The following is an 11,333-nucleotide window of genomic DNA, read 5'->3' as shown; positions in this document are numbered from 1 at the left end:
TAACTCTCACTCAACTGACATACTCTTGGATATTTTCAAGGGTCATAAAATGTGATGACTATTAAATCATGTCATTGTATAAACTATACACAAAGAATATAAAACAACGATTAAATGTACATGCAATTTTTCTTCTATCAAAGCTCACTAAATAAAATAATATATACTTTCACTTCACATTTATTTATTTTTAATTGTAAAAATAATGATAAAATAAGAATCAAAGCAAGAACTTTAAATAAATAATTAGATAAGGGTAAGAACGTTATAATTAAACAAAAATATAAATTAAACAGGACCAGTACGTAATTGGAGATTAAATAAAATAAAATAAATAAACAGGACCAGTGCGTAACTGGAGATAAATAAAATAAAATAAAATAAACAGGACCAGTGCGTAACTGAAGATAAATAAAATAAAATAAAATAAGCAGGACCAGTGCGTGACGGGAGGTAAATAAAATAAAATAAATAAACAGGACCAGTGCGTAACTGGAGATAAATAAAATAAAATAAATAAATAGGACCAGTGCGTAACTGGAGGTAAATAAAATAAAATAAATAAATAGGACCAGTGCGTAACTGGAGATAAATAAAATAAATAAAATAAATAAATAGGACCAGTGCGTAACTGGAGATAAATAAAATAAACTAAATAAACAGGACCAGTGCGACTGGAGATAAATAAAATAAAATAAATAACCAGGAACAATGCGTAACTGAAGATAAATAAAATAAAATAAATAAACAGGATCAGTGCGTAACTGGAGATAAATAAAATAAAATAAATAAATAGGACCAGTGCGTAACTGGAGGTAAATAAAATAAAATAAATAAACTGGATCAGTGCGTAACTAAAAATTAAATAAAATAAATAAACAGGATCAATACATATTTGGAGATTAAATAAAATAAATAAATAAACAGGATCAGTATATAATTGGAGATTAAATAAAATAAATATAAGAGGATGATAAATGAAAATAAGTTAAATGAAAGTAAAAAGAATAATATATGAGTCAAAATAAATAAAAGATTAATATAAAACCCATGAGCTTATCAAGATTAATATATAAAAGCTTAACCTCACTCCCCCTTACCTTATTGATTGAAGGGCACACTAATAATCTTTGAAGAAGACTAAGATATCTTTGAATCTTTGCTCTATACTTTCTTTCCCTCTCTTCTTTCTCTTCCTCTTTCTCTCTCTCTCCTTTCTTTCTCTTTCTCTTTTTCTTTCTCCTTTCTTTCTCTCTCTCCCTCCTTTCTTTCTTTCTTTCTTTCTTTCTTTCTCACTTTCTCACTTTCTCACCTCACCGTAACTTCTCTCATTCCATATATATATATAAAGCAAAGCATGTGCATGTTTATCCAAATCATCATTATCCTCCTTTTTTTTTTCTTCTTATCTTTTCTTCTTATCTTCTTATCCTTTCTTATTCTTTTCTTTTTTTTTCTTTTTCTTTTCTATATTATTTTTTTTCTCTTTTAAAAATTCTTCATATATATTTTATTATTTTTTTTTTTACACACACCTATTTAATTAAAATATTTTTACCTAATATATACATATATATATATATATAATATTTGTTTTGTTTTATTCTTATTGTTATTTTCAATAAGTAAAATTACATCATGATAAAATATATTTTTTAATGTTTAAAATGCATTTAGATAAAATATGAAACATTAGTAAAAATATAAGATTTTCTAATTGTTTTATTTAAAATAAATAATACAGTTTATTAAAAAAAAAGGATGTTACAAAATACATATAATTGATCAAGATCATCATAATTTTATTCAGTTCTAATAACATCAATATGAGTGTCTTTTGTCATCTCACATCAATAACTCGACCTCTACCGCCTATGGGTAGTTTTAGACAAGTTTCCTTTGAGGTGGATACCTGAATGCCAAGTATAGCTCGTAATAATCTATCTTCGGGGGGAATATGAGGATTCTTTTGCCATTTGAGGTGTTAATTTCCCCACTAAAACATCGCCCGTTTCGACCCACGATCCGAGAATCACAATTCCATTTTTGTCTAAATTTCGGAGTAATTTGGCTTCTAGATGTGGAATTTTATTAGTGATTCTTTCAGAACCATAGCTTGTCATATGAGTCTGAATTTCATATTTCCGTATGTGAAAAGAAAATGAAGAATTTATAGAAGTGAATGAAATATAGTTTTTTTTTTATCGTCATTGTTAGTTGTTAGCTTTTGTTAGTCCCTCCCTTCTAAACCCCACTAAAGAAACTTTATTCTCCAAATTGTTAACAGGAGGGATCGAACCCACGACCTTCCCCTCCCTTCCCTTCCTTTTAACCATTAGACCATATTATCACTACTTCAAGGAAATATAGTTATACCAATCTTAATCTCTTGCATATTTCATTTTGCTAATGCCTATAAAGGAATGGGGGAAAGAAAGGTTTTCTTTACTCATGCATTATGTTCACCAACTCCTTACATATGGAAACATAATAACAACAAACATAAAAAAAAGGTTAGTCATCATAAAAGGCTTTGCATATGAAGATGCTTGAAGATTTTCATGATGAGGAATTAATCATTGTATTCTATTTGTAGAATTTCATGATTGAATGTGTGTGCTTTATACACATAGAAAAGGTTTGATTTATGTTTAAGAGGCACAAGTTGCAACAATCTTTACAAATCGTTTAATGGTTTTTGGAAAACTATTTAAAGAGGTTTCATAAAAAGAATTTAATCGTTAATCTCACTTTAATCACTTCCATAAGTTATAAGTTAGAGTCTCACCTACTACATGATAATAAACAAATACACAATGATAAACAAAATGATGTATCCATTTCCTGTTCACGTCTTCATATTCATCTTCTTCCAATCTTCATTATATTTATCTACTAGTTTAACACCTTGTTTCCCAATAGGATCATAAAAGTTTTTACAAAAATAACAAATCTTCAATGTGGGATTTCCATATTGAATAATTTGTAGAATCCAATTTAATCATGGTTTTAAACCATCACTATCTCACATCTTCAGAGCAAAAACCAAAGCTCTTAATTGGAGCTCTAATATCAGTTGTTGGGAAGATAACAAAAAATAACAAATAAGAAGTGGAACAAAAACCCATACATATTATTCTCTATATGAATATGCAAAACAGTGGCATGCACAAAACAAAAAAGAGAGAAATCAATAGGTACCAAAACTTTTAAAATGGGAAAACCTCAAGAAAAAACAACAAGACCAAGTCCAATAAAATCTTCTACGAATAATAATTAATGGCTACACCACAAGTTCTCTTGAAACTTCCATGCATCAATAAAAAATATTCTTTTCACCAGCAAGGTAGATAACAACACAAGAAAACCCCAATAGATACTTAACTAAACAAAATAGGGAACTCCAATATATGAGATGTGCAATAAAATATTTTCTCTGATGTTGTGTTCTTTTGCACAGATTTATTATGCAAAGGAATTAAGAAGCAATGATTAGAGTGTATTAATCGTGTTTGTTTGGGTGTGAGAGGAGGAGTTTGGGAGCGATGAACAACGAGATTGCTCCGAAATCCCATCCCGCTATATGTGTGGTGATTTGTGGGTGACCAACAACCATTTATCAAATTATCCTCCGATCAATTCACGTTTCATGCACGTGCTACCACAATGATGTGCAGAACCCATACCAGTAAATGGAGGAATGGTTGTTGGTGTTGTGCAGGTCCATAATGACAAAGATGAACAAGACAAAGCACTAGAATCAAATATGGAACATGTTGGAACGATTCTCAAATATTGTAGAAGGAGTGGAATAGTTATGGAGAGAGAAGGAACCAATTCCACATTCGAGTTTGGTTATGTTGGGAACAATTCCCTTCATGGATCGATTCCATGCTTGTGCCATGTGGTTGGGAACGATTCCCTCCATCATGGATCTAATTCCATGCTTCTGTCATGGGCTTTGGAACGATTCCCTTCATTTTGATCTAATTTCATGCAATTTTTTTAACTTATAAAATTACTATTAAAACGAAAATGAATCCCCCATGTAAATAAATTATTTGCCACCAAAATATTGAATATGTAAATATTTAATTTATTTTCATACCAAATATATTGTATTCTTTATTTTTTTAAATAATATTATTTTAAAATTCATTCATTCAATAAAACTTAAAAAATTATTCTAATTCATTTAAATATACTTTTATATTACTTTTAACATCAAAGATAATTTGGTAATCTTACTTTTATATCTATGAAAACTTTTTTTTAATCTATCACATCAATAAAATCACTCACAAACGTTCACAAACTTCCAAATCCACCTAATCTCTTCTTCTCCCTCTTTCTCGAATCAATCCTTAAAAAAGAACAGACCTTAAGCTTGTTTCTTTGCACACAAGTTGCTTTCTTGTTGTTTTTCACTCTTTGGTAGTTTCTTTTCTTTTCTCACCAAAGATATTCACAACTTCTGTCTTTTCATCTACCACTTTTATTTTCCTCCTAAAAACTGATGCCCATAAAGAGTTACATTATTTTTAAATTGTATAACCGTCTAGAAACCCTAAATAAAAATACCTCTCTTTTTTTTCTTCACTAAGTCGGTGTGATCCAATAAATTGCTAGCCCACCTTACACTTTTTAACTCCACAACAAGAAAAACCATTGTATTTACGAAGATTTTGAATTGCAGTCACTTACAAATTACTACATGTAAGTTTGCATCGGATTAAGTAACATAGATTATGATCCACGGCTACTTTAAATAAATTTTCAGATTTTAATGTGGTTGATGCACTTTGGAATCACAATCTCATTCAATTGTCTGTGTAGCACATTGTTAAGCATTTAGTAGTTTAAGCATGTTTTTTGTAGTACAATATTATTTTATGGAGTGAAATTTACATGAAGCTGAGTCACTAAACAAGGTCAGATACACTCTGTATCCAAGTATAGAGATTTCATCAAATAAAAAATAAATTGTAGTTGGCATATCTCTTTATATCTCCACTTAATCATTATGAGTTTTGTTCAATTTCATGAAAGGCGCAGATTTTTGAGCGCCAACAGCTTTTCATTGGCAAGGATTGTTTACAATTACAAGAACATTGTCAAAACCTAGCCCCTACTTAAATTGGAATAGTTAGTTTTGGATTGTATTCAGTGTTGTAGTTACAATTTCGTTATCATCCTTCCTGTTGTTAAAGTTGTGGACAAATGCGACTTCAAATGTGGTCAAAAAACTTAAACCAACCAATTTTAAAATCATAAAATTTCCGGCAAAATTATGGTGTTAGAATTCCTTACAGAATCTCAAATATATTCATTGTTATTTCTGTTCTTGAATAGAGCCAACAACTTAATGAGAAGTGTTTTTGCATGTGGCTACTTCTAGTCTTAACAAGGTTCGCACCTCAAGTACAAATCTTCCTCCAATTTGTCTGGTAAAAGATGTAAATCTTTTCTTATAATTTCTTTTTACGAAGACGGTAAACTTTTTATACATTTTTTTTATGAAAATTACAAAGATTCTCGTACAATTCTTTTGGACAAAATTACAAATCTTCTAATATCCTGACATATAAAATAGACTTATTGAGTTGCTCGATATTAAAATTTGGTAAATACCTACATAATAAGAACCAACCGGAGGTGCTGTTAATATTGTTGTCTGCATAGTATACAATGCCATATGAATGAAATTAAGAAGGTAATGACAACTCTAGTTGCAACTATTCATCATGCCGGCCAATATTTGACAAGAAATTTGAAAAAGGTGCAATCAGTACTAAAATATTTTTTAATGTATGATAAACTAATCATGCCAACTACAAACAAATGGTCATTGAACTATCAGCCACAAGGACCAGTTCCATTTCTTTTATACTGAAATTAGAAACTATTTTATTCATAAACCACTTAATTTTCACTCCACCCTCTTCAGCAACAAAGCTCATGATCTCGCATAAACTCTTCCATCATCTCAATTATTCTGCCCAAATGAAAAGACTTTCTACATGGATAGCATTTGCCACATTCCTTTTCCTCCTAAACACGACCACTTGTGTAGAGTACGAGGTGAAGAGAACACTGATACAATTTCTGGCACAAGTCTCGGGTAAAGATGGCCAACAGAACTCCACTTTGTTATGGAAACAAGACGCTGATCCCTGCAATGGCCCCTGGCAAGGTGTACACTGTGATCCTCAAAACATGTCCATAAAAAAGTTGCTACTTGACAACCTCAATTTCTCAGGAACACTTGATCTTGCTATGCTTTGCAACTTGCAGCCCCTGGCTGCATCTCTCACATATCTTACCCTTGATGGCAACAAAATTAGTGGGGTGATAGCCTCTGAGGTTGGAAATTGTAAACAACTCACTCGCCTGCATCTAAGTGGAAACCAACTTGCTGGACACCTTCCTAGTTCACTTGCTATGCTGAACAATTTGAAGAGATTGGACATTTCAAATAACCAGTTTTCAGGATATTTACCAGACTTGCCTAGAATCTCAGGGCTGAGCGTGTTCCTTGCACACAACAATTACCTCGGAGGAACTATACCTGCTTTTGAGTTCTCTAATTTTGACCAATTCAATGTCTCCTTCAACAATTTCCATGGCCATATTCCAAACGTGCATGGCTATTTCTCTGCTGAAAGCTTTCTTGGTAATCCTGAACTGTGTGGTGATCCACTACCAAAGAATTGCTCTGATCAGCATATGCCTATTACTGAGGCTCCGACATCAGAAAAACCAAAGGGTGCTTCTAAGGAGCAGATTCTTATGTACTCAGGGTATGCTGCATTGGGTGTCATCATTGTCCTTTTCGTAGTCTTAAAGCTGTGTAGAAGAAAGAAGGGAGAGAAAAAAGTTGAAGCATTGAATAATAGGGTAGGGGGTGGTGGTGGTGGTGTTGAAAAGCCGAGAAATGTTTCAAGTGAATACAAAAGTGAGGTAAGTAGATCTGAGTTTTCAGTCCCTTCTGAAAGTGGGGTGGTTTCACAATCACTGGTGGTTCTTTCGAGCCATGCGGCAATGGAACTGAGATTGGAGGAGTTGTTGGGAGCACCTGCAGAACTGATTGGAAGAGGAAAAAATGGAAGTCTTTATAAGGTGATGCTTGACAATGGGATAATGGTAGTTGTGAAAAGGATCAAGGATTGGACTATTTCAAGCCACGATTTCAAACAGAGAATGCGAATACTGAGCCAAGCAAAGCACCCTCATGTTCTGCCACCACTTGCTTTCTATTGTTCTAGACAAGAGAAGCTTTTGGTGTATGAATATCAGCAGAATGGCAGTTTATTCAAGCTCCTACATGGTAAATATCACAGTCTTCCTTTTACTTTTCTATATCACTTAGTTACACTTCCTTTGATGAACAAGAAACGTGACATCCAAATTTATTTTTCTTATAAACTTCGCACCTCCTTAGCAAGGCAAAAGTTTGCAAATCTAACATATACTAAAATCTAGATTAAACTACTTTTTGGTCCCTCTGATTGTCAAGAAATTTCAGTTTGGTCATCAAGTTTTTTGCTGTCTTAATTTGATCTTCATTTTCTTAAAAATGATTCAATTTGGTTCTTGCCATTAATTTTGACTAGACAGTGTTAAAGTCAACGTCACGTATCAATTTCTGGTTTTTTTTAATTTTTAATTTTTTTTATTATTCTTTTTTTACACGTGTCACTTCACTGTTGTGTCACGTGTCAAAATAACTCAATTTGATCCCTATATTTGTTTTTAGTTTCAATTTAGTCCCAATTTTTGTAAAAATGAAACAATATAATCTCTCCTTAGATTGACACTCAATTGAATCTTTGTATACAACTTATGATGATATTCTTAATAAAATTAACTTTTTTATTAAATATTTGTAGAAATATTTTTAAACAAGTTTTTTTTTTTTAGTTTTATTATTAAACAAAGTTAAACCCCAAACTTAATTTCAAAAATTAACAATTTTGTCATCATATATAAAGGCATCAAGTGTATCATATTATACAAACTTAATGAAGATTAAAAATTAAATAACTTGTCACACATAAGTTTAGGAACTAAATTTCAAGTTCAAAACAAAACCAAAGTCTAATGTTTTGTATATAATTTAAAGTTAATTTAATCTATTTATAGAAATATTTAATAAAAACGTTAATTTCAGTAAGAATATCACCATAAGATTTATAAAAAAGTAAATTTAGTGTCAATTTAACGAATGACAATATTACTTCATTTTTACAAAAATTGGGATTAAATTGAAACTAAAAACAAATATATGGACCAAATTGAGTCACTTTGACACGTGGCACAACTATGAAGTGACATGTGTAAAAATTAAAAAGAAATTAAAAAAAAACTAGAAATTGACACGTGGCTTTGACTTTAACATCGTCTGGTCAAACTAACAGCAAGGACCAAATTGAATCATTTTTAAGAAAATGATAACCAAATTGAGACAACGAAAAACTTAAGAACCAAACTAAAATTTCTTGACAAATAGAAGGATCAAAAGTGTAATTTAACCTAAAATATATGATGCATCAATAATTTATGTCACGTATTTATATATCTGACATGTATATGTGTTTTGATATTTTATCGATACTTATCCATAAAATTTCTAATTTATAAGATACTTTTATGATGATGATAATATATATTTATCAAATCTTTAAGAATTTTGTATATTTTTCGATACATATATATATCATGTATCATATTCTATTATTTTCAAATTAAACATATCGTCCTATCAAATACCTATTATATATATTACATATATCGTATGTGTATATCATAGACTAAAATATAGCATGTGGTATTTAGGCAGTACAAAAGCCTTGGACTGGAGCAGCAGACTTGGGATTGCAGCTACAATTGCTGAGGCATTAGCTTTCCTGCACCAAGAGGTAGGCCATCATGGTATTGTTCATGGAAATTTGAAATCCTCCAACATTTTGCTAAACAAGAATATGGAGGCATGCATAAGTGAATGTGGCATTATGGATATGGATGATCAAAGAGGTTCACCTTCTGGCACTTCTACTGATGCTGGTGCATTAGATATCTTAAAGGGAGATGTTTATGGGTTTGGTGTGATTGTTCTTGAACTGCTTACTGGTAAGTTAGTGAAGGGAAATGGGATTGACTTGACTGATTGGGTTCAGTCAGTTGTGAGGGAAGAATGGACAGGTGAAGTCTTTGACAAGTCTCTGATATCAGAGTATGCAAGCGAAGAAAGAATGGTGAATTTGCTTCAAGTGGCTATAAGATGTATCAATCCTTCACCACAGGCAAGGCCAACCATGAACCAAGTTGCTCTCATGGTTAACACTATCAAAGAGGAAGAAGAAAAATCATTGATCTATGAAGTGTGATTTAGACTATCAAATATTTGGATAATCTTTTCCTTAATACTTGTAAGCCAGACACTTGAGATGAGAAAATAAAATTAGGTCCTCTGTAAATTGATTAAAATTAACTAGAATAAATTGAAAATACCTAATCGTTTTTCCATCTTGAACAATGGATTGTGTCATGAAATTTATTATGGTATGAATTGAAGGTTTAATTAATATTTAGTCTATATACCTGCACATAGAAATTCCAGAAAAACTCTGCCCTTTAATATTTATATAGACAATCTTTTTTATTCATTTACTTGTCAAAACTTTGTTTTGATTCTTATACCTAGAAGTTTTGTGTTTAGTCCTCATAATATTTTATTCATGTTTTAACATTTACTGTTAATTGCCAAGCAACTTCGTTGGATTTAATTTTGCGGCCATGTTAAAGTTATTAGCAAGTGGCAACAACTAATAAAAAAAATACTTGTACGGGTTTAAAACTCAGTTTTTAGGTATAATGACTAAAATGAAGAATTTTTACAAATGTGAGAGAAAAAGATTACTCGTATAATATTGAATAATACAGATAATTTTTTTACATAATTAAGATTAAAACAGAAAGCGTGAGCAAGTATAGAAATGAAACGGTTAATCAAATCTTCCTTAAACTATATATTCTATTGGTATGAAGATATAGAAGCGAACTAACCGTGTCTTTTACATTAGATATTAAAAAAAAAAAAAACTATTCTTCTTTGTCTACACACAACCACAGAGAAAAAAGATTAGGATATTTGTAGTACTAGTCTATAAGAAGCTATTACTAAGTAAAGAGGGTTTAACTTATATAACATAATATAATGTAGAGGATGTCAAAACAGGTTGACCGCCAACTACAGAAAAAGATAGGTTGGGTTACATGACTGCGTCTACTAGCTTGTTGAACCGGTCACGCATATTTGAGCTGCAAGACGGGCCAACCCGTCAACCCGTCATAATCCGTTAAGTTTGTTTTAATTTCAGACTCTTTCTCTTTCTTTGTTCATTTATTTTGCAAAACTTTTGCTCTTTTTTGTCTTGAACCAAACGAAAATGTAAAACCCAACTTTACCTCTTCTTCATCCAGAACAATACAAAAAACCCAAACGCGACTTTAGCTCTTCTTTTTCTTGAGTTAGAGCAACACAAAACTCACACTCACATAAAAAACAAAGAGAACGAAACACAAGACAAATTCTTCCCTCCCTTAGTGGTGACTGTCCTCATCGGCAATGCCACTCACATGGCAATGCCACCCACACCGGCAACCACACTCACAGTTTGCCAGTTGGCCTGCCTGTCATTTAGTGGAGTGGGTTCAACACAGATTGACCCGTTTTAACACCCCTATAATGAAAAAAGATTTTAACATGACCTTAGGATTAAATGTGTGATCTAAACTTTTAAGAGGTTTGTACTCCAAAAAAATACTTAAATAGTTACTGGTAAACTAATTTAAAGAATATTTCATACGAAAAAATCTATCATAAAAAATCATCTGTAGTATATTGTATATATATTCACCTTCAAATCTTTTATTTATTTTCGATATATTATCTAAACTAAATTCACTTTGTTGTTACTCAATTGTTTAATAGTTGAATATTAAGCTTAAAATTGAAAATTGGTATTTAAGTATCATTCAATAAAATGAATACATTTTGTATTATTTAATTTTTTTATTGGAGTTTAAAATTTTATAAAATACATGACTTTATCAATCTAATTGGAGCTCATTCATAAGCTTGGAAATAAGAATTGTTTTTTCTCATACTCAATTTAACATGTTCCATATTTTAGTACAAAGATTTGATGTTCATCAAGGGACTGATTAAAATTTTATCCTTGAGCAACTTGTTCATGGTTCTTACTAAAAGTTTGAGTACCATCACTACACAACAAATATGATATTACCAACGGTTAGAAATCATTGGAAAA

General features: G+C 31.1%; 1 protein-coding gene across 1 annotated transcript; it reads left to right on the top strand.

The window, feature by feature from the left end:
- Window positions 1-5,950: 5,950 nt before the first annotated feature.
- On the top strand, window positions 5,951-9,584 carry LOC114184505 (putative inactive receptor kinase At2g26730). The gene is made up of 2 exons (XM_028071814.2): window positions 5,951-7,327; window positions 8,836-9,584. The coding sequence occupies exons 1-2, from the start codon at window positions 5,959-5,961 to the stop codon at window positions 9,384-9,386; spliced, it is 1,920 nt and encodes a 639-aa protein (XP_027927615.2). The 5' UTR covers window positions 5,951-5,958; the 3' UTR covers window positions 9,387-9,584.
- Window positions 9,585-11,333: the final 1,749 nt, after the last annotated feature.

Source organism: Vigna unguiculata, chromosome 5 (genome assembly GCF_037176805.1).
Source record: "Vigna unguiculata cultivar grain cowpea cultivar isolate G323 ecotype 2 chromosome 5, ASM3717680v1, whole genome shotgun sequence".
NCBI classification, from domain to species: Eukaryota; Viridiplantae; Streptophyta; class Magnoliopsida; order Fabales; family Fabaceae; genus Vigna; species Vigna unguiculata.
The sequence above is the reverse complement of the archived record's forward strand: the minus strand, read 5'-3'. Positions and strand labels throughout refer to the sequence as shown.

Bases quoted from the DNA above. Each gene is read 5' to 3' on its own strand.
- LOC114184505 (XM_028071814.2), top strand. From the start codon at position 5,959: ATGATCTCGCATAAACTCTTCCATCATCTCAATTATTCTGCCCAAATG. The intron at 7,328-8,835 runs GTAAATATCACA...TGTGGTATTTAG, and splicing joins TTTATTCAAGCTCCTACATG to GCAGTACAAAAGCCTTGGAC.